The 25,143-nt window shown below is 36.5% G+C and overlaps 1 protein-coding gene across 4 annotated transcripts in view; it reads right to left on the bottom strand.

The window, feature by feature from the left end:
* Positions 1 to 25,143, bottom strand: part of Ric8b (RIC8 guanine nucleotide exchange factor B) — a 106,222-nt gene that overhangs the window by 51,939 nt on the left and 29,140 nt on the right. For all 4 annotated transcript variants that reach the window (XR_011370275.1, XR_011370276.1, XM_070014437.1 and 1 more), the window contains exons 3-4: positions 21,366 to 21,974; positions 9,639 to 9,733 (exon numbers count right to left, since the gene is read on the bottom strand). Coding sequence is in view for 2 of the 4 variants with exons in the window: in XM_070014437.1 (XP_069870538.1) it covers positions 9,639 to 9,733; positions 21,366 to 21,974 (704 nt within the window). In the remaining 2 variants the exon portion in view is untranslated. The remainder of the gene's footprint in view (positions 1 to 9,638; positions 9,734 to 21,365; positions 21,975 to 25,143) is intronic.

The following is a 25,143-nucleotide window of genomic DNA, read 5'->3' as shown; positions in this document are numbered from 1 at the left end:
TAACCCCTTGGAAACTAAACTCAGGCTTAATCCATTTGACGCTGTTTTAACATAGAGCCTAATAGTAAAAAAAAAAAAAAAAATCAATTTAGATCATAGTGACATAAAACAAATAGAAAATCAGAAAAATGTAACTATGAAATAAAAGCTTCTCTTTCCTTTACGTGAGGTTATATTTCTCCATAGATAAATATTTCCTCTCCTTTTACATTATGGAAAAATAAAGTTAGTAAGAAATCCATTTCAAAAATTAGACAATGCAGAACAATGACTGGTAATGTTTAAATATGGCTAGGTGCCGGTGGCTCATGCCTATAATCTTTGATAATCAGGAAGTTGAGATCTGAAGACTATAGTTCAAGCCAGCCCAAGCAGGAAAGTCTGTAAGACTCTTGTCTCCAATTTAATCATCAAAAAGCTGGAAGTGGAGTTCTGATTTAAGTAGTAGAGCACTAGCTTTCAGTGGAAAAAGCAAGCTAACAGAGCCTACGCTCTAAGTCCAAGCCCTGGTACAGGCACAAAAAGTAAACAAATAAACTGTAGGCAAAAAGAATTTAGCAAGTTTTATGATTAAATAGTTCCTGAGAAATTACAAGTTATTTGGATGTTCTGACTAAAGCCTGCTACTGCTGCTACTATTATTATTACTAAACAAAGTCTCTAAATTTGGCTATTCAAAGGCAAGTGAAATAATACTCTCCTCTAAATTTCTTTTTTCATAATATCTGCAAACCCCTGATGTTTCTTACAGTTTTAAAATAATTTGTTTTTGACTTAAACATTTGGAAATTGTTATTAAATACCCTAGATTCATGGGGGGGGGGAGGTGAGGAGTAAAGAAGGGAAGGGAGAGCAAGAAATAGAGAAACAGAAATAGAGAAAGAACTTTACTTTCTAAAACTACAAGCCATTCTGAAATGTTAGGATTTTTTTCCCTAATAAAAGTCTTTTATTGCCTTTTGGCTCTGGAGTTCTTTAACAGTATGACTCTCTAAATCTACCACAGACACCAGATTGAAAAGTTTAGGATGGGTTATTTCATTACAAAGGAATGTTTCCCTTTTAAATTCATTTAAAGTAAACAGTTTCTAGGAACTCAGTAAATTTAAAAAAAAACGCAATGTAGCATTGGATTGGCATCAACAAATATTTGGAGGCTTTAGACTTTTCAAGAAAAGTTCCCATTTACTCATTTGTTATTAAATAACTCAGTTCCCAAATAACTACAAAATTAATTTTCTGGCTCACTGTGTTTGTGCTATTCTTTTTTAAGTAAGGAAGGCCAGCTTTTTGAGCTCTGTCACTTCTCTGACAGTTTTATTTGTGGTAGAAGAGTGTATGAAATTCTCCAGCTACCAGGAAGTCAGTGACTATGCACAGATTTGCACAATGGTGTTTGCATTCCTACTCCAGGGGGTAGAAATACTGTGTATATTACTCTCTCCTTTTCAGCTTCCCAGAGATCATTAATCACTGCAACATGACATCCTCCCTGCTCATGCTCCCAGCCCCCTCCTGATATGCAAATTCAAAAGCAAGGCCTAGTTAGAGCTCCTTAATGCCTTGATTAAAGCCTTGTTAGCTGTGGGAAGGAAAGGGCACCTAAAATCTAGTCCTCCATCAATTGCTGCACTAAACGTAATTTAACACCAAATGAAACTTAAGGAGCATGTTAACAGTATATGTAGATTTACATCTATTAACAACTCTTCCTGGCCAAATGCATCTTTTTTTTTTTTTTTTTATTAATTTGGAGCGTGGTTATCTAATTTCAAGACAGGATAATCGATCAAAACAAACCTTAAGATCTCTGAAAGATTTCTGTTCTTTTTATGTAGAAAACTTTAAAATAATCTTTTTATTTGGGGGTTAAGGATACTTCACATAGGATATACTCCTAAAGCAAATTTTAAGTATATAGAACAGTATTGTTAACTATAGACTATTTTGCACAGCATCATCTCCAGACTTTATTCATTGTATAACTGAAACTTTGTAGCTATGCCTGCTCCCCATGGCTAGCCCACTCTCACACCCATTCCAGCCCTTGGTAACAACTACTATACTATCTGGCTCTGTAAGTTTCATCACTTTTGATTCCTCATAAAAGTGGAATCATGCAATATTTGCGCTTTTTTGTATCTGGCTTACTTAAATTTGTTATGTCTTCCACATTCATCTACATTATTGCAAATTATAGAATTTTTTTATTGTGAAAATACCGTATACAGGGGTTACAATTAATTGGGCAAGATAATGAGTACATTTCTTATCAAGCATTGTTGCCTCCTTCTTTGTTTCCCCTTCTTATCCCTTCCCATCTCCCACCCTCTCCCCCTGCAAATTATAGAATTTTAATTTTAATGTCAAGGTGATATACAGTGAGGTTATAGTTACATAAGTAAGACAGTGAGTACATTTCGTATCTAACTTGTTAACTCCACCCTCATTTTTCTCCCTCTTTCCCTCCCCTCCATTTTTATTTTTATTTTTTTTTGCCAGTCCTGGGCTTGAACTCAGGGCCTAAGTGTTGTCCCTGATCTTTGTGCTCAAGGTTAGCACTCTATTACTTGAACCACAGTGCCACTTCCAGCTTTTTCTGAGTGGTTTATTGGAGATACGAGTCTCAAAGACTTTTCTGCCCAGGCTGGCTTCGAACTGTGATCCTCAGATCTCAGCCTGTAGCTAGAATTACAGGTGTGAACCACTGGCACCTGGCTAGAATTTTTTTTTTTTTGGGTCCGGTCGTGGGACCTGTTCTGGTCCTGGGCGCTGTCCCTCAGCTCTTCAGCTCAAGGCTAGCGCTCTACCACTTGAGCCACAGCGCCACTTCCGGCTTTTTTCTTTTTGCTTATGTGGTGCTGAGGAATCGAACCTAGGGCCTTGAGCATGCAAGGCAAGCGCTCTACCACTGAGCCACCTTCCCAGCCCCTGGCTAGAATTTTTATTTATTTATTTTTATTTTTTTGCCAGTCCTAGGGCTTGAACTCTAGGCCTTGGCACTGTCCTTGAGCTTCTTCTGCTCAAAGCTAGCACTCTACCACCCGAGCCACAGTGCTACTTCTGGCTTTTTCTGTGTATGTGGTACTGAGGAATCAAACCCAGGGCTTCATGCATGCTAGGCAAGCACTCTACCACTAAGCTACATTCCCAGCCCTAGAATTTTGATTTTTAAGGGCTGAATAATATTTTATGTGCATATATGCACAAATGAAACACACACATATATTTTATCCATTCACCAATTGACACATATTTAGGAGACTCTCATTCCAATTAAACACACACACATAGACACACACAGACACACACACACACACAGACACACACACACACACACACACACACACAGACACACACACACAGACACACACAAGCTAGAAGTGGAGTTGTGCTTCAAGTGGTAGAATACTAGCCTTCAGCAGTCCCAAGACCAGCACAAAAACAAAAAACAAAAAAAAAACCTATCTTGTGATCTCTTTCTACTCTTGTCTGGAATTGTTCTTTTCTTGCAGGGGGTGGGGGGGGGTGTCTAGTCATGGGGCCTGAACTCTGGGCCTGGGCGCTGTCCCTTGGCTCTTCAGCTCAAGGCTAGCGCTCTACCACTTGAGCCAAAGCGCCACTTCTGGCTTTTTTCTTTTTGCTTATGTGGTGCTAAGGAATCGAACCCAGGGCCTCATGCATGCAAGGCAAGCGCTCTACCACTGAGCCACCTTCCCAGCCCCTGGAATTGTTCTTACATAATATTTATGTCTGTCTCCCCACTTAGGTGTTCATGGGTATACACTGTAGAGTCTTTGGAGCACCTAGTTCAGTGCTCAGCTGCAGTTCAAAGACCTACATGTAGGCATAAAACTTTAAAACTCAGAAGAAAGCACAGCACAATAGCTCCACAACACCAGATTTGGCAATAATTTCTTAGCTGTGACACCAAAGTAGTCAACAAGAGAAAAAAATAACCACAGACAGGACGGTATGAAAAACTTTAAATTGTTAAGCTTCAAAAGTTTCCAAAGGTGGACACTAGCAGCTCATGCCTATAAACCTAGCTACTCAGGAGACTGAGATCTGAGTATCATGTTTTGAAGCCAGCCCATGCAGAGAAGTTTGTGACACCTTATCTCTAATTAACACCCTCCTAAAAAAAAGAAACCCACAAAAAACTGGAAGTGGAGCTGTGACTCAAGATCAAAAGCTCAAGGACAGCACCTAGGCCCTGAATTCAAGCCCCAGGACAGGCATAAACACACCACATTTCCAAAAAACACATGCAAATGGCTAATAAGCATGCAAAAAGATGATCACCATAAGTAATCATTAGGAAAAGGTAAGTCATAACTATAATGAGATACTACCTCATATCCATAGGATTGCTAGTACAAAAATCAAAATCTATCACAAACCCAGACTATGACAACTGTTGGCAAGGATAAAGAGAAACTGGAATGCTTACCACGCTAGTGGTAGAAATGAAAAATGATACAGTACCTGTGCTGTGGAAAACATCATGGTTGGTCCTCAAAAAACTAGAAACAAAATTACCATATGACCTAGCAATTTCACTTCTAGGTATCTACGCACAAGAACTGAGAGCAAGGTGCTAAAGAAGTTCTTGTATAACCTGTTCATAGCAGGTAATGCTTCCACATTAACAAAAGTTAAAATGTGGAAGCAACTCAAGTATCATGGATACATGTATGGATAAACACAATGTAGTGTACATATACAAATGGAATAAATACTATCCCACCTTTAAAAATCAAGAAAAGAGAAATGTAATCATGTTATAACACGGATGAATCTGGAGGGCATTTTTCTAAATAAAAAAAGCCAGTCACCAGTCAAGTCTTACATAATTTTATACATGAGATCTATTGAATAGTCAGTTCATAGGCAGAGTAGAATAGGTGGTTACCAGAAGCTAGGAAGAGGGAAGAATGAGAAGTTACGGTTATGGGTATAAGGTTTACAAGACAAGAAAAGATAAATGGTGATGATGGCTGTGCAGTATAATAAATATATTTAATATCACTGAACTGTACATTTTAAATTGTCAAGATGCCAAATTTTATCACAATTACACAACTGTGAAAAAAAAACCTCATTAAAATGAGATGTTAGGTGCTAAACTGTCCTCTTTAAATATGTAAGAACAAATGAATTAGTCTAAACAGAAAACAGCAAGCTTTGTATATGAAAATGTACTTGATGGATAAAACAACTAGATTGAACACCAAAAATAAAAAGTTGGGGGCTGGTGGCTAACATCTGTAATACTAGCTACTCAGGAGGCTGACATCTAAGGATCACAGTTCTCTAATTAATCACAAAAAAAGCTGGAAGTGGAGCTGTGTTTCAAGTGGCAGAGCACTAGCTTTGAGCAAAAGAAGCTCAAGGACAGTGCCCAGGCCCTGAGTTCAAGCCCTGGGACTGGCACACGGACACAGAGACACACAGAAATCTGATCTCATTTTCTCTTCTCTACCTCCTTTTCTCCCAAAATAAACCATATCCACATGCAACTTTTGGGGGCTAAGTGTTTATACCTAAGCTTTTAATTATGGAAAGGAGTCTAAAAATACTGTGAGGCAAACAGGACTACAGTGTCCTTTCAAGTAGCCAAAAAAGATGGATAATATCAACAACCTTCTTGTTGCCATATGTATGGACAAAAAAGAAATGATATAGAACAAATAAAAAAATCTATTAAAATGTTGAATAGCAGAAATGAAGGTCAAGGCCTACTATCTTTGTGAGATACCTCATTTTTATCTCTATGTCTATGTCTTCCTGACTTCTCTGAAAAAAATACACAGAACTGTCTTAAAGAGAAAACATACCAGAGAAAAGTTGCCAAGCTATTATTTGACTCCTTTAATACACCTTTACATGCTTCTAACACACGTAGCACAAAGCATCTATCAGGCTTCAGAAAAAATTTAGAATAACAGACAGCAGACTTCTTTACATGAATAAACAGAGAAGAAGTCTTTAAAATATCTGATCAAGAAAACAACTTTAAAAGATCTAATATTTAGGTCTAACAGCTACAACTTTCATTATCTAAAAGCAATAGTGTCCGAAGTCATATGGCAGGAGCAGCACCTCTCATTTGCTAAGAGGTTTACTTACTGCCACGGACAGGTGGCTTTAGGAACCTCTCATTAATCATCACACAATCATCTGGATTTGAAATGCAGGTCATAAACTAGTCTATCCAAGATTACTTACAACAATACATTTTTTCCTTACCACAAACCAAATGGGCAAAACATAAAGTTGTAAAGTAACATTTTTTTCTTTTGTCTTTTTTTGTGTTTTGGTACTGGGCATCGAACCTAGGACATTGCACTTGCTGGGCAAGTGCTTTGCCACTGAGCTACATCTCAGTACTAAAGTAACAAGAACGAGAAATCTGACGTTGATGCACTTTTTTTTCTAAAAGATTAATTTATGCCTTATACAGGTATACAGTACATGCATACATGCACACATACATATACACACAGAATCTGTTTTCAAGGTTGGTAGAAAGAAGATTTTAATAGATTTAACAATTTAGTAAATTCCTAAAATTGCCCTTGAGTTTGGTGCAGTTTTCTATTTAAATGGATTAGCTTAGAGTCAGTACTGCTCAAAATAACACTAATCACTTTAATTCTGATTAAAGGGGCATGCAGGGCCACTCCAGACAAACTGTTAAGTCAGCAGCAACCTCAATCTCTCAGGAAAGCCTTTGAGAAACACTTATAACATTGTCTGTGGTACTAGGTTTTCAATATTTCTGTATAAGACATTCAATTCTATATCTATAGTGAAATTAATAGATTTTTTTAAAAAAATCAAAGCACTTAACATAAAGGCAAATTTAAGGAAAAAAGGCAGTATCACAAAGGAAAATTAAGTAAATATAACTTTAAAATTCTGGTTTTAAAAAGATTTCAGTGAAGTTGTATTTTTGTGACTAATTCTGGGTGATGTGTTAAGGTTTCCAGCTCATTCTTCAGAGAAATCCTTGTAGTGCACCGGTGACTATCACAACAATTCTTGTCAAAATGCTTTCTACTCACATTCTTGGTATAACAACTTCATTTACAGTATGTGATTTCCAAAAAGAATCAATTCACTTCTGGACTTACACGCCAATTTTCTTTTAGATTTAGTGTCTACATTACTGTTATCTCTTGACTCTCAAAACAAATTATAGAGGTAAAAATACTTAAAATCTTTTTAGGATTTATTTTATTACAGATAATCCAAGGCTCAAGAAAATTAAAGGCATATTTAATCTATAGCTGCTGAAAACTTTTACTTCTTTTGGATGCAATATAGATCAAACTGGCCTTGAACCTGCTATGTATGTAGCCCAGGCTGGCCTTGAACTTGTGATCCTATTTCCTTTACTTTCTGAGTGCTGCAATTACAAGCCTCTATTACCATGCTCAGTTCAGAATTTATATTTTCAACCTTGAAGCTAAAACCTTTGAAAGCTCATGCAGAGCATATATAAAGATAATCTACATACAAATTTGGTACATTATAGCATGTCTCTGAACATACATAAAATAATATGTATTTGACTGAAAAACCATAATAGTCTGTTTCATTTATTCAATGGGTATGCTATCTTTTGGAAAATTGGATATTTTAAGTGCTCAAGGATAATTTCTACTAAGAAACCGCATGTTAATTTCTTCAGAAAACAGAGCTAATGCCAAAATCATTAGGTCTGAATTTGAGTTGTTCAAAATATTATTTATATTCTTGTAGAATAAAGCACAAGTAGTCTTATGATAGTCTTTCTGTTACTATAAATCTGATCTAGAATAGCAAGTGAGAATGGACAATGCATTAATTCTTATACAGTTCTTATTCTCTTATTCAGAGAATAATTATTTTAGGGACTAAACTCATAGTTTTATGCATGCCAGCCAAGTGGTCTACTGAGGTATATACTCCCAGTCCCAGAGAATGAATTTTAACAGCAATCTATTAAGTATTCTAATACACAAATTGCATAATTTGAACTGCTTTTACTGTATTTCATATATATTAATATACTTTAGTATTAAGTAGTATGTCTCTGTTTTTGTTTTGTTGTTTGTTTTTTTGTTGGTTGTGGGGCTTGAACTCTGGGTTTGGGCACTGTCCCTCAGCTCTTCACCTCAAGGCTAGCATTCTACCACTTGAGCCATAGTGCCACTTCCAGTTTTCTGGTGGTTTTATTGGAGATGAGAATTTCTGGACTTTCCTACCCTGGCTGGTTTTGAACCACGATCCTCAGACCTCAGCTTCCTGAGTAGCTGGGATTAAGCCATGAGCCACCAGCACCAGGTTTTGGTTTTGTTTTTTAAAATGATCATTGCTTAAGATACACTTTTTGGTAAATACTTAGAAATGAAATTAGTCGAGTGCTGGTGGCTCATTTCTATAATCCTAGTTACTTGGGAAATTCAAGGTCAGATTTAAGGCAGAAAAATTTTCAAGATTTCTTCTCAACCCATAGCTGGGTAAGGTGGCAAATGCCAAATGCTACTCATTCTAAGCAAAGTGGGAAATTGAGTCATATAGGATGGAGGTTCCAGGCCAACCCAGGCAGAAAAGTCCACGAAACTTCATTTCACTGAAGGTAAGCTGGATAGGGGGTTACGGCTGTTGTCCTAGCAACTGTGGGAAGCCTAAAATAGGCATGGCTCACAAGTAGAGCACCTGCCTTACAAGCACAAGGTTCTGAGCTCAAACCCTAGTAACACACACACACACACACACACACACACATGCACGCACGCACGCACACACACACGCACACACACACACACACACACACACACACACACACACACACGGGCAGAGAGAGTGTTAGAGGGAAAAGAAGGAGACTAGTAAAAATAATAAAGATAGTAATTAAAAATAGAGGTTTGCCAGGCTTCCTAGATACTTAGGAGTCTGAGATCTTAGAATCAGGATTAGAAGCCAGCTTGGGCAGGAATGTCCATGAGAAAGCTGGAAGTGGAGCTGTGGCTCAAGTGGTGGAGTTCTAGCCTTGAGCACAAAAGCTTAGGATAGCACCCACCCAGGCCCTGAGACTCTCCCTCCCTCCTTCCCTCTCCCTCTCGCTCTCCCTTCCCCCTTTCTCTCTCCCTCACTCTCTCTCTCTCACATACACACACACACACACACACACAGTAGGAGTTAAATCTTAGAGTTTTCATTTATTAAGACTGTCATCTCAGAGAAAATGCTTGCTCTTCCTATACATGAGTTTCTTCATTTATTAAAGATAATAAAATAGTATTCTACCACTGAACTACTTTTCCAGCTCAGAAGTTAATTTTTATAAAGCACTTAGCTCAGTCAGTGCCATATACAGAAAACGTTCAATAATTATGTGAATCATTTTTGTTGTTCTCTGGGCTTTATTGTTGAATACCACAAATGCTAAATTGTCTTCTTATGTTGGGGCTCAATATAACAAAGCCAAAGAGGACAGAATGGAAATTCCATGTCAGGGCATAATTTCTGATTTGTAGTAATATTTTCACTCTCTTATGCTTATATTAAACTATTAAATTAGATGCATAATGGCAATAAGAACTGGCGATTCACTTCACCAAGATACCAACACAGAGGTTACCCACCTGTGCAATTCTTCTGTTTTGTCTTCAGTTGGACCTACGATTAGTAAACAATGGCGAAGGACAGCTGCCATGACACGGAACTGATGAGAATCACTCTATAGTTTAAAAAAAAAAAAAAAGGAAAATTGGGCATTGAAATGCCTTAAAGAGTCTTGTGCATTATTGTATCACCTGGCCCCCAAACTATGCAGAGACAACACAATGTGCTAGGAAGATTTCCCAAGGCAATACTAACAGTAATTCTCTCATACGAATAACTACAACGCCCACCAGAAATGGATGGCTCCAGTAAGGCTCTGCCTTACCTTTTCTGAAGATTTAACTGTAATAGGGAATTTTCCAGAAATCCCAGATTTGTTGTTGTTGTTTTATGGTACACCATTCATTCCAGTTTATTTGTCATAAAAATTCAAATAAATGTAATACTATCTTACGTTAGGATATTTTAAGAACTGGTTGTACATATTCAATAAAAGTATCTCAACTCTCAAAAGCAATGACTCTATCAACTTCATTTTGATCAATATTAAAAAAAATATCTGTTAGTCCTCTGATGCCATTTACCAAATAGCTTATTTGGCTGGAGAATATGAAAATGTAGCATGCTACTTTTGAAAGGCTGAATATTTATTGTTTTAATTCCCATAATAATTGTGCATAAATTAAGAGCAAAGAAATTATATTTACCAGCTTCACATGATCCCAGGCCCCTCTTAACTACCTACAAGTAATGAAAAACAACTACCAACAAATATATTCATTAGCTGTGGTGCCAAAGAGACGGGAGTCAGAGACTAACAGTAGGGGAAATAAACTAAGTTTGAATAACCATTTGGTTTCTCTCTTCATTTTAGTGAACTTTTGGGCTATTAGAATTCTTTTCAACTCTGTATCTAGGTCTGTTGCTCTTCACCAGATTTTAAGTAATAAAAACAACACATGACATTAGAGATAATTATTAAGAGAGCCTGGATATGCCTATTTCAGGAAGGCTCTAATTACTTCAAGAGCTAATAAGAACTTGAGAAACATCTTAGTATATAATTGATTTCAGGTACATGTAAAATATACTCACATGCACATACGCTATATTTAAATATTTAACTCACATAGCCCTTCTAGGAAGATGTCTTAGATAAAATCTAGAAAAAATAGGCTACACATTCATTACTTATAATGTGGCAGTTTATATTTTAAACATAGCATCATCATATGTGGATCTGGAAGAGAGGAAGGCCTCTGGGTACAATGGAAAAGCACTGTACTTTGGACTCGGGAGTTTAAGTTATAATCCTAGACAAGTCATATACAGATTTTCTGAGCTTCAATTTCTCCACACACACCTCCACAAACATTCAGTTCTGTTAGTATTAAGGAAAATCAAATGTACAGAAGTGCTTTAAAACAGCTGAAACAAGTGGTAAAGAACTAACTATGGGATATAGGTGGAGAGAAAGGTACAGTAGAATGCCAAAGCCACTAAGACTAGAAGGATTGGAAGGAATGTTGTCCCCCTCTACCCCTAAATGCTTTAGTGAAAATTCTCTCATGAGTAAATATGAGATACTTACCCTCAAATTACAAGCACACTAAAACTTATGCCAAACTCAACCATGGCTTGACTCTTGATAAGATGGTATTTTCCTTCATTTTGAAAAATTAACTGAGGAATATGTTACCTTTGTGTTTTCTTGTTTTGCTTACAGCCAAAGTGCTGGTGATTATATGCAGGGACTTGTGCATGCTAGGTAACCACTGGGTTATATCCTACCCATTTTTTTTTATGTAGTTTAAGCTGGACTTGAACTTGAGATCCTCCTGTCTCTGCCTTTGTATGTGCCAAGCACCTAGTTGTGCTTCCTTTAAAACTACTTTCCTTTACTTGAGGTATAATATTCTTGCTCTTCTTGTGCCGATGGCAAGCCTCTTGCTAAACTACCCTTTATGGTCTTTCCATTACTTGCTACTGCAAACCAAAATCCTATTTCCATTCAATTTCTTCCTTTCCTAGGTTTTATAACTCCTTTTCCCAAGTTGGACTTCCTGTATGCAATGCCCTCTTTTACTATACATCTATTAAATTCTATCTTTTTAGTTAAAATGACTTCTAAAATCACTACCTCTCCTTTTTCTTTTGTCAATTCCTTTTTATTTTCCAGGTCTCATCTTTTCTTAGAGAAAAATCCTTCTTTGACTACTTGATTTAAATAGATTTTTTTCATTATTCTCTATCTCTGTGTCTTGTTAAGGTGTCTTATGTAAAATAATAATTAGTATTTCATATTGTTAACTTATACTTAAATATTTCCTCTACTAATCTATTGTCTTAGTGAAAACAGAGGTTTACCAGTTGATCAATAGTTTTTAATTCAAATATTAAGTATAAAATACATATAGAAAAGTGTCCAAATTATGTATAGATAATTTCATAGACTAGAACTTCTACTCATAACTAGCAATGCTAATATTGAGAATCTCAAAATTGTTCTCATGTCCTCTTTAAATCAGTCTTCTCAAAAGCAATTCTAACTTCTAATGTCCTAGGGGAATGATTTTTGTTGTCACTCAACTTATTATGAATTAAATCATAATATAGATTTGTGACTGGTTGTGAGACCAGTTGTTTTAGTTGCAGTTAGTCCTTTTTCATTGCTTGACAGCAGAACTATTATAAGTATAATACTAATCAGCAATGTCATAGGTTCAGGTTGGAAACTTCTTGAGCTATATGACCGTATCATGTGTAATACAGTATTGTACAAGACTATAGTTAGGGAAAACTGTCTTATTACCACAGATAGGTTAAGAAAGGAAAGCACTGGGAAGAAAGAAGGGAAGGAAGGAAGGAAGGAAGGAAGGAAGGAAGGAAGGAAGGAAGGAAGGAAGGAAGGAAGGAAGGAAGGAAAGAAGGAAGGAAAGAAGGAAAGAGGGAGGGAGGGAGGGAGGGAGGGAGGGAGGGAAGGTGGGAAAGAAGGAAGGAGAGGGGAAGGAGGGTGACAAAATGAAGGCAAGTACTGCTGGTCAGTACATTTATAATACAAGCACTCCAGAGGTTAAAGCAATAAGATTCCAAGTTGAAGCCAGCCCAGTTGTACAGCAAGACTCTATCTCAATAAAGCCAAAAAACTAGGGGGAAAAAGCACTGCTATATAGTATTCTAACGTAAGATTATATCATTATTTATCCATCTTTCTTTGATAAGACATTTGGATTGTATGCAGGTTGGGGTATTTTGAAGAATGCTTTTTGGAACTTACTGGGTATCAAAGAGAGAAGATGCTGAGTCATAGTGAGTATGTGTATGCTCAGCTTTAGAAGGTGCTACCAGAGTGCTTTAAAGTATTATCCTCCTAGCTGTCCTGACATTTGATTTTTTTCTGCCTGTTTAATCACTGTTAGACCTGTATATAAGGTAGTTTCGGATTTTAGTATGTATTTTCCTGATAAGGTTGAACACCTTTTCATACGTTTACTAGTTATTTGGATAGCTCTTGTGTAAAGTGCCTGTTCAAGCCTTTTATCTATTTTCTGTTGATTGACACAAGCAGTTGAGTGATTTCTCAAGTCATTATTACAAACATGGGCTATAGGTAACTTCTTATACTTAGTGACCTACTTTTCCATTTTCTTCTTTCAATGAACTCATTTAAATGAGTATCAATTGGTCAACTTTTCCTTTATAATCTGACCCTTATTTTGTTGTATTCTTTACAAATCCATCCTTATTTTAGAAATTTTTGATGGTTCACTAGAATTTGCTGTATTGCCAACCATTATTCTCCAAACTGACAACTAAAGGGAAAACATTTTTAGTAAGAAAAATTTGACTGAGATAAAGTCATAAAGATAATCTTCTGTAAACTTTATTATTTTATATGTATACTTAGGTCTCTTACACAACTCAAATGAGTATTTTCCTGGTATAAGGTAGGAATACAACTCCATTCTTTTCTATATAATTGATGCAGTGCCATTTATTAAAAAATTCATCTTCTCCCTACTGCACTTTCATGTTATCATATTATAAGCAGCTGACTATATATATATATGTAGGTTAATGTCTAGATTTTATTCTATTTTATCAGTCTAGTGTTATCATTTAAGTCTTAACAAAGTTAGAGTAGATACTATTTCTACTATTGATTATTCTGTGTGACTTTCTCCAAGTAATCTTAACTTTCTAATCTTCAGTGTCTTCATCTATCAAAATAAGAACACTAAGAGGAGTATATAATTGCTCTTTATAAGCCATTCTGTTATTTACTTGCTTCATGATTTAGTTTTGATACCGATAGGAAATCAATATTCTTTCCTCTGAAAATGATAACATCTAAGGAAGAAAGACCATAACAACAAAAGGCAAATGGAGACAGAGCAAGCAAGCTTAGTTGTGGCAGTGGGAATCAAAATGAGATAATACTTAAAAAGGGAGATAAAAACTGAGGAAAATTTTGGGGATGTCATTTTTTTTTTTTGGTTGATTGTGGGGCTTGAACTCAGGGCTTGGGTGCTGTTCCTGAGCTCTTTTGCTCAAGGCTAGCACTCTACCATCTTGAGCCACATTTCCACTTCTGGTTTTCCAGTGTTTAATTGGAGGTGGTAGGAGTCTCATGGACTTTCCTGCCCAGCTGGCAATGAACATGATTCTCAGATCTCAGCCTTCTGAGTAGGTAGGATTATGGGTTAAGCCACCAGTGCCTGCTGGGATCTCAACTTCTTATCAGGATTCTACTACTGTACTATTTTCTTTTCCCCTCCAATGCAAATGAGGATGGTTTCATTTTATTTGGCATAAGTACCAATTTTACATTCCCATTCAAAGTTTGATCTAATTCATGCCTGAGAGTTAAGACCATATGGTATATGAAGCATCTGTTCAACACTAAGGTGATATTTTTTTTAAACACATAGAAAATATTGAAAAGATTAGCAAACAATGTAACAAATAGCTTGCTATGGTTTCAATAGTCCTTCCAAAACATACTGAAATCTAATTTCCATTGTCAGTATTGGATGGTAGGATGTTGTAAGAAGTGATTAGATCATGAGAGCGTTACTCCTATGAATGGATAGATGAATGCTGTTATCACAGGAGTGCATCTGGGTAAGCTGTAATGAGTTCTAGTCCCCTTATACATTCCATGCTGTCTCTTCCAGACTCCAGAACTATAAGCCAAATAAACCTCTATTATTTATAAATTATCCAGTCTGTGGTGTTCTGTTACACATCAGAAGAAAATAATGACACAACTGTACACAACTGTCCATATGTCTAATTTCCTTATTAGACTGGTGGTAGTGATGTTTTACATTTCATGGAATGTATGGCACAAATCTGGGACAAATTGGGCACTCTGTACTTTTAAAACCTGATTCAGTTAGAAAATATACAGCCTGAGTTATATTTTTATTAATATCCTATCCTTTTCCACATTTCCTTCAATTTTTCTAGAATAATCTATAAATAACGTGTTTTGTTACAATGTGACATCCTCAATTAACTTTTATGGGCACTTAGTTTTATGTCATTCCAACAGCATCTTTTGACTGTTCAGATAGTTGTACTTCTCTGTTTATACTTGGTGGTCTGGCTCTAATATTTTTCCTGGCCCTTGTACCAGTAGAAAAAGATTTCTAGAAAAACACTCTCTTCTCTACCAACAGAAAGGTTTAGGAAAATATTAATGCAGAAAGAACAGAAGACCATTTCAATTAACTTCTAGAACTAACTTTATGACTGTTAAAGGAATCATTTGACCTTTACAAAGAATCTACCTTTAGGAAAGAGGAAAAAATGGAGGAGAGAAAGACATGAGGAATTCTCATGCACTGTAAGGAAAGGAACCTCAGAATTAATCTAAAGGCATGAGCAGGCTGGCAGGAATTAGCGCTGAGGTATGTCAATCTAAAATGAACAAGTGGTACTAATTTGCTAAACCTCAAAAAAAAACCAACGACCAAATTTACTCTTTTTTTGTGTGTGAAATGTAAATGAAAACATTCATAAAAATACCTGCTAAAACAGTTAAAACCAAAGTAAATATCTGTGTTTTCTGTAAGTGTTAATACTGTAAAACAGGCAAAAAAATAAAACAAATAAAATAAAAAATTTAAAAGTAAACAGCAGGGTTTTAAAAGGTATAGATTAGCATTATTCTTCAGGAAGCCCATACAGCAATATAAAGTTTTAAAAATCCTTTGACCCATCAATTTCAGGAATGTAGTCATAATACCCAAATCAGCAAATAGTATCAAATAGCAAATAATATATAATTATATTAGCAAATACCACCAAACAGTAGCATTTAAAAGAGCAAACAATTACAAATGACTCCAAGAGGGGAACTGCTAAAGGTTAATACATTTTTTTTTTTTTTTTGGTCATGGGTGTTGTCTATCAGCTCTTCAGCTCAAGGCTAGAGCTCTACCACTTGAGCCACAGCGCTACTTCCGGCTTTTTTCTGTTAATGTGGTGCTCAGGAATTGAACCCTGGGCCTCATGCATGCAAGGCAAGCATTCTACCACTGAGCCACCTTCTCAGCCCTGTAGATTAATACATCTTTATGAAGGAATAATCATACTTTAATGCTTATATTTGTGAGTGTTCCTTACAGTATTGTATACTTTCATATATTTGAGTCTTTCATAGGGATTTATTATCATTAACCAACAGAGTTCAAGAGCACTTAACAAAAGGGGTGTTTTAGCGTGTGCTGGCATGAGGGTTTGAATTGAATTTTTATTTAACTTTTTCTGCTCAAGGTTGGTGTTCTATCACTTAAGCCACAGCTCCTTTTCTGGCATTTTGCTAGTTAAATGGAGATAAGCGTCTCTCAGATTTGTCTGTCCAGACTGGCTTTGAACCAAGATCCTCATATCTCAAGTCTCCTGAGAAGCTAGGATTAGAGGTGTGAGGCACAGGTGCTTGGCTTTAAAAAGTTCTCCTTAGTTGCAAAACCCATTTTATCTTCCTAATGAAGTATTAGCTATAATCTAAATTCAAAGAGAATATCAAGAAAAATCAAGAGCTCCTTTTTTCTTTAAGTAGTGTCCTTCTGAAAGTAGTGGTAGGAGGCAGGGTGCTGGTGGCTCATGCCTGTAATCCTAGCAAGGAGGCTGAGATCCGAGGATCACAGTTTGAAACCAGCCTGGGCAGGAAAGTCCCAGACTCTTATCTCCAATTAACCACCAGAAAACTGGAGGTGGTGCTGTGGTTCCAAGTAGTAGAGATCTAGCCTTGAGCAAAAGAGCTGAAGAACACAGCTCAAGCCCTGAGTTCAAGTCCTAAGATGAACAGAAGATAAAAAATACTAATAAAAAATAAAGTAGAAGTAGGAAGTTTGAGATACTGCTCATTCATCCGCAGAGGCCACTCCTAACCAGCATGCTACCATAGTTACACCACCAGCCTTTTCAAGGATATGTTTCCACAACAAAAACTATAAAATTATTGCATTTATGTACTGTTCATACATTATACCATAAAGAATGGTAATATCTATCTTTCTATATTTTTCTAATATCTATCTATCTATCTATCTATCTATCTATCTATCTATCTATCTATCTATCTATCTATCTATCTATCTATCTATCAAAATGCAAACAGAACTTATCTTCCGAGTAGTAAGTTTACTGGTAGTTTTGATTTGTTTTGGTTTTGGTCCTTGACCTTGGTATCTGACACTTCTGATCATTGGCTGATGCTCTACCACCTGAACCACACCTCCAACACCAGGTAGTTTTTCTTTTTGTTTATATGCCTTTTTCCTAGATCTTCTACGATGAGTATGAATTGTTTTCTTAAGAAAGAAAATAACATTAGTCATTTAATTTTATTGTGGTAGTCCCAGGGCTTGAACACAGGGACTTGCACTTGCCCAGCTTTCTTGCTCACAGCAGGAGCTCTTTTAGCTTTCTTGCTCACAGCTATAGCTCTTTTGCTAGTTAACTGGAGATAAAATCTGCAGAATTTTCTGCCCAGGCTGGCTTCCAGATCTCAGCCTCCTGAAAGGCATGATCCACTGGTGCTTAGTTAGCATTATTTTTAAAGTTGGATTCCACTGTAAAATAAAATGTTGATAACCTTTTGTTTCAGTTGGTGTTTTACAGTATTAAAAAGTATTACTTGCTCTGCTGCAGAAAAACATCTTTCAACCAAAAAAATAAAAAAAATACTGAAATCCAGGTAAATAACTAAATAGCAAAACCCCTTATATCTTGAATAAAGATTTCTTTATGCTAAATTGGGAGTACCTCACTGAAAAGCACTCTGTCTGTTGCTTTCTGCATCTTTTCATATGCTGTTCAATTTCCAGGAAATTTTAATCCCTGCATTTATCAAATGGGAGGATCATGCTTGTGTATAGATACTAGGAAAAACCTCCTGAAATCTTTGATTATACTGTTTTTAATCACTTCACTGTTCCTATCCTACCACCTAACAAAATTTATGTTATTTATTTACGTACAGACTTATTACCTATTTCACTAGAGAACTAAAAGTTTCATTGAGGCAAAGCCAATGTCTATTATTTGCTGATATATTACCTAATACTCAGCATAATATCTAGCAATTGTTTGTCAGTATCCGTTGAGTGACTGAATAATTTAAATGTTTGTTAAAAGCTGAATCTAGAGACTCTCAAGGAAATTCATTTCTAAATGAATTGGCAAGGGTGTGTTTTTCAATATTGTTTATATTTCTGAAAACTTCAATGATAACCCAGGGTCATATTAACTATGAACATTTCAGAATAGCTTTACCACCTGATCTATCACTCACAACAGGTACAGTACCGGGTGTGAGATCCTACTCTAAGACTACTGAAGCTTTATCAGTAGACCCTTGTGTTCTAGAGAATAAACATTCTATAACACTGAATGAGTATTTGCTACTTCAATATTTTCTGAAGCTTCCTCTAGCCCCAATATTACTTGTAACTGCAGCAAACTAATGAAGGCTAATCTTAATTTACTAGGTTTTATTACATATCGTCTCACACATATATTAATGTGCAGCCACCATTTTTGCCAGGAACTTTAACAGTGTGAGCTACTATTTGGGACATAAGTTAAATAAAAAGGGCTCCAACAATGGCAAACCGACAGTCCCAGAGGAGCTCTTGCAACTAAATGGAGAACTTAAAAACACCAAAACGAACAGTGTAAGAAAAATAACCATAGAAGGTACCAAATAAGCAGAGACATAACATTTTAAATACTTCCAAATATTTGGTTTCAAAGCATAAATGGAGCATGTGGGCTTTCCAATTCTTTTCCTGCCAAGTCTCAGGAAAAACTGACCATACTGCAGTCATCTAAAACAGCTGTTAGGACTGATCTTCAAATATTTGGTTTCAAAATACAGACCTATTTGCACTTTAAGACTCAAATGCCTGCATATTACCAATACAGCACTACATTGAGATAATCTTTTAACAGCAGGCTTTTTAACAAAAACAGGTCTTTACTCATGGGTGAGAACTATTTCATATGGATGCAGCAAAATGTTAACCTAAATCCTGAAACTGATTGTCGTTTGTTTTTCTTTTTAAGACAAGGGCTGAATTTCACCAGTTACTTAGGTTTAAAGACAGACAAAATGTAGCTGGGCACCAACTGCTTATACCTATAATCCTAGTTACTAAGGAGGCTGAGATCTTATGAAGATGGATTGAGGTCAGCAGGACAGACAAATCTGAGACTCTTATCTCTACTTAACTAGCCATAATCTAGAGCCATTGCTCAAGTATTAGTCTATCAGCTGTGAGCAATGAACCAGAGGCCTTGAGTTCAAAACTCCAGTATAGGGGAAAAGGAAAGCAAGGGAAGAAGGTAGGGAGGGAGAAAAGGGGGAGAGGGAGAGGGAAAGGAAGAGGGAGAGGGAGAAGCAGAGGGAGAAGGAGAAGGAGGAGAGGGACAAGGAGAAGAGGAGGGAGAGGGAGAAAGAGAATGTGAAATGTTAGGAGTCTAGAAGAAAAGAGTTTATGTCTGTTTCACTTAAAACTGTTCACTTCAAAAAAAAAAAAACCTGTTCACTTCCTTAAGGTTTTGTTTAGTGTATTATTCAGGTGGCTAGTCAAACTTAAACCATCAAATCTGCTTAACTTTCAATTACTAGAAGGTTCAAACCACAAGAGACTTAAATCTGGAAATAAGTCAAGTGTTTTGAAGTAACCACTCTGGTGTAATTTTGGTTTTTTTCTAGGACTATGTACAAGCAAGGACATCTAGCTGTAGTCCTATACTCCTGATAGTTATCTAATACCATACAAGGACATTAGGATGATCAAAATACTTACAGCATTTTTCTACTCTTTTCAACAGATATCAATATCAATTCTGATTGATCAATTTAATTAATTGGATTATTTTAATTTTCTTTTTTTTTTCTGGTGCCAGCACGGGGGGCTTGAACTCAGGGCCTTGGCACTGTCCCTTAGTTGTTTTCTTTTTCTCAAGGCTTGTGCTCTACCACTTAAGCCACAGCTCCACTACTGGCTTTTTGCTGGTTTACTGAAGATAAAGAGCCTCATGGATTTCCCACTCTCTCTCTTTTTTTTTTTGTCGATTGTGGGGCCTGAACTCTGGGCCTGGGTGCTTTCCCTGAGCTCTTCAGCTCAGGGCTAGTGCTCTACCACTTGAGCCACAGCACCACTTCCGGCTTTTTCTGCTTATGTGGTGCTGAGGAATCAAACCCAGGGCCTCATGAATGCAAGGCAAGCATTCTACTACTGAGCCACCTTCCCAGCCCCTCTCATAGATTTTTTCTTCCCAGGCTAGCTTTGAACCTTGGTCCTAAGCTCTCAAGCTCTGAACAGCTGGGATTACAGGCATAAGCACCTGGTAACTTTCTATGGTGATAGCCATTAAAATGATCAACTCCATTTATCAACCCCATTATTTCTCTTAAAATATTACAATTTAAATCTTCTTGAAAAAGATCAATCTAAAAAAAGACAAATGATGCCAGACATGATGGCACATACCTGTAACCTCTTGAGGCAAGAGGATGGCAAATTTGAGGCCAGCAAGACGTTGGTTTCAAAAAACAAAATATAGCTGGGTGCCAGTGGCTTATACCTGTAATTCTAGCTACCCAGGAGGCTGAGATCAGGAGGATTATAATTCTGGAGCCCAGGCAAATTAGTTTGTAAGACCCCCCCTCCCCTCAACAGAAAAACCTGGATGTGTTGGTACACACCTGTCACCCAGCTATAATGGGAAGCATAAAGAGAAGACTGTAGTCCAGGCCAGCCAGAGCAAAACCTGATGCCTTACTGCAAAAATAACCAGACTAGCTCAAGGTACACTGTACAAATATAAGGAAGTATCAAAACAAAAATACTTTTGGACAACTAACTGGTTCTAATAGAAATCTTGAAGAAAAACAAACTAGACCAAAAAGGGCTAGAGATGTGGTTCAAGCCTGCCTAGTAAGTAGGAAGCATTGCGTTCAAACCCTAAGTACTACCAAAAAGTAAGATATATTGTAGTATAACTCAGAAAACTGTATTCGGCATGTTTATTCTTCTGATGGATATTATACAAATGGAAAGAACAAGACAAGACAACATTTAAAAGGCATGTTGTATCAACATTAATGGGGAACTGAGAACCTTTTTTTATTTCTCAACTTAGTATTCTTCCTATACAGGTAGTTATAAGAACCCTAGAACAATTAAATTCCAGGTAGATAAGAATACCCTTGTTAACTATCTTACCTCTTTATGCACCTTCCAGCTGTCTACTGTCACATTGAAGAGAGCTTTGAGAGCTTCAATGGCACAGTCTGTCTCCTGAGGTGAAAGAGGAGGTCCATTATGGTCTATGGCCGATTCATACTCATCGGTCCACTTGATGCTAAAGGCACTTTCCAAAATCTGAGTTAGCAGTGGTAGTCCCTGAAGCTCATAGCGCAATTGTGATCTGATGTCGGTATGCAAAAGGGACAAGAGGAAGAGCAAGCGCAAGTCAAAGCACTTAATGTCGTTGATAAATTTTCGGTCCTTGCATTTTCTCAGGAGGTTACAGAGCTTTGCAGCAAGATTAAGTTCCAGGCTGAGCTGCTGTGCCATCTGACTGTTAAACACTATGTTACACAGACATTTTAATGACTCCACAATAACTGGGAACTCTGACACCTTCTCCAAAGAATCATCCGACTCATTTAGCTTGGCTAGTCTCAGCAGTATCTGCATATTTTCCTTAGTTGTTACAGGAACTAAAATCTTTTTGTCTCTGGAGAGAATGCGGAGTACTTCCAGGCAGGACACTTGACATGTTGTTGGGACATCCTTTACAAGGACTTTAAATATGCCTTCGCAGAGTTTCTGAAAAACAAGAATAAGTATGTGAAAAAAAAAATCATTATTTGGCTTAAACGATTTAAAACAGAATGTGTCTCTCCCAATGTAAATACCAGCTGAAGATCTGGCTTGAAAAGGGTTTTATTCTTTTATACCACAAAATAGGGGGACTGAAAGAAACCTTATATTTGGTACACTTCTTTTACTTTACAGATAAAGACAGTATTGGGGCAGAGTAAAATAGTGGCATACAAAGAGCTAGGCTATGTGTTTCTTACCCTATAGGTCCATTATATTCTATATAAAATCACACAGTCTTTTAAGCTGACTCATTTCAAATGTTTTATACAGTCTTAATCCTAATATATTTTAAATATCAGGCTAAATATAGTACTAAGTAGGAGGCAATCTGAATTATAGCTACTCCATTCCCAGAAGTAAATACTATTTATTAACACTTCAGGATTGGTTCACAACTGGTTCACAGTATATACTCTTATAAAATAGTTAAGAAAGTACATTTCTGTTAGGTTTTAGTTCTTCTGAATTTACAGTTCTATAGCAGTAGTTTCATATTTCAGAAACCTAAGCATCCTCTTTAGCTAAGATCTAATAATACTTATCATAAGATAACCTCAGAGAAGAACTTCTGCTGACAAGCTGATAAAAGTTAATCCAACAGTTGGGACCCAAGGAGTGCAGCTAGAATATAGTATGCAAAAAGATGATCCTACTATATAAACTAACTGCATAAAAGTGGTCCCATTGGATGAAGAAAAGCAAAAAGTCCTTTTTCTCTGGGCAGTACTCATGGCTTGAGCTCAAAGGAGACAGGATTTTAGTTCTTGGTGTTGAGTACAGATTATATAAATGTATCTGGTAGTCTTAGATCCAAATCTAGCTACCACTATCCAAGAAAAAAAAATTCTTTTTAGATGGTCCCATGAGTGTACTCTAGTTATTTTTTTTTGAAAAGTAACTATACCATTGTCATCTTTAATAATCACCAATAATTTCCTCAGAATTCACTATCAGCTTTCTTTACATGTGGCAGGCCTGAGTCTCTCAATCTTAGCTTTATACATAGAGCAAGAAAAGATAATTATTCTATTGTTGGACATTTCCATACTCCATTGAATTTTATAAAAAAAAATCAACACCACCACAAAGATAAGATTTTACAAATTTTCTGTTACCCTACCATCACACTGAAACTCTTTAAAAAGAGGCTATATAAGGTCAAGCATTATGGACTGATCGGCATCTCAGACCACGTGCAACTTCTTGGTGCAGTTTTGTTTTAAATGTAAATATGTTCTCTAAATTAAAAATGTCTGCAACAGTGCCAACTCCTATCCCTGCCACACCTGAAGGGACTTCCTTTTAATGTTTTAATATTACCATAAAAACAGTTTTAAAAAATGAATGTTATTTGAGGGTGGAGGGAAATATAGCATGCCTATTATTGAACTATATAGAATGATATAGGATGGGGAAATGTTTCTTCTATTTCACATTTAAGACAAAATATATAGTCTACATAATATTTCATAAATGTATATTGCGAGGGTAAAGTTCTATATAATTTTGTTCAGGAAAGAAGTCATCTACCTTCCTAATTAAATTGAGAAATAAAGAATAAATACATAATAAAATATTAATGTATGAATGTAGAGTTATATATATCTGCATATTTTTATTCCCCTTTTTTCTCAATCAAAACAATAACATTTTGAATTAGTGGAAATACTTTCTAACTTAGGAACTTTTCACATTAGAGATCAGGTTTTAAGAACAAATTAAAGTCACGGAACCAAGGATAAGTATGCTTATAAAGTACAATTATAAGACAGTCTTAGAAAAAGCACTTTTTAAATGTTCATAAAATCGAACTACAATGTCCAACAGCAGGTCCCAAGCAGTTCTAGTGCCAATGCCAGGGATTTCCAGAAAAAAATTCACATTTTTCTTCTGAACTGAAACTAGAATAGACAATAGCAGTGGCTCTGAAACTTCAACATGCATTATAATTGCCTAAAGGACTTGTTAAAACACAGATAGTTACACCTCACCCCAAGTTTCTGATTCAGCAGATGTGAGGTGATTCTTCAGAACTAAGAATTTTATCATGTTTTCAGATAATGCTGCTGCTGGTGGTTCAGAAACCATACTCTGACAGCTACTGAATGACGGTTAGCAACAAACTGACACGATTTGGAAGTTAGAACAAACTGAGGGTAACTGGATAGATACATGCAGAAAAGCAGGTAGATGAGCACAAAAATAGGCAGAGAAGAAAATGAAGAGGCTTAACAACAGCCTCAAAATAAGCCTTAGAAAGAGTAGAGTCCCAATCAGTAAACATGGTGATAAGCCATGCCATGCTGAAGGAACAGCAGGGAAGTCTCAAGACAAACCATGTCTCAGGACATACCCTGGTCAATTCAGAACACATAGAGAAGAAAGGCTAGCTAGCTAGATGTAAGAAAAGACAGCAGTAGGAAAGGTAACAGTGGGCTTATTTCAGCTGTGGGCAACAAGTATTTATGGAGGGTATTTGAAGAGGGAGAATATGGCTTGGGAAGAGTAACTCAATTTTAAAAATTCTTGTAAATAGCTAGGGATGTGGCTCAATGGTAGAGTGCTCATCTGGGTTTTATCCTCAGTACTACAAATAACAACAAAAAACTTAAAAGGACAAACACACACACACACACACACACACACACACACACACTCACACTCACACTCACGAGAACCAAATGCTGATAGGGAAAAAAAGAACAAGCACATGGAAGCAATGCATGCTCTCAGATGAAGTAGTCATAAAGAATACCACCTTTTGAGTCTTCTTACTTGACGTACAAAGCACAACTTTTTTTTTTTTCTCCTAAGTTTCTAACTTGGATAACTTGGTCAATGGTGGTATCATTTACTTCTGAGTTAGGGAATTTATTTTCTAAACTGGCAACAAAGTTGCCTGATAAAATAGTATCCAGGTAGACACATCAAATAACATACATCCAAAGTCATGAATTTGGAAGAAGTCAGATCCTTTATCCCAAAACTTATAGTCAACTATTTATTGCCACATATCATTGACAAAGATACAGTAACTAATTCCTGTCTGAACCTCTGCCTTTTCTCATTATTTCCTATACTTAGAATGCCTTCTAACCCTGACCTTCCTTCA

The sequence above is a fragment of the Dipodomys merriami genome, unplaced genomic scaffold (genome assembly GCF_024711535.1).
Source record: "Dipodomys merriami isolate MVZ:Mamm:240054 unplaced genomic scaffold, mDipMer1.0.p SCAF_97, whole genome shotgun sequence".
Lineage (NCBI taxonomy): Eukaryota > Metazoa > Chordata > Mammalia > Rodentia > Heteromyidae > Dipodomys > Dipodomys merriami.
The sequence above is the reverse complement of the archived record's forward strand: the minus strand, read 5'-3'. Positions and strand labels throughout refer to the sequence as shown.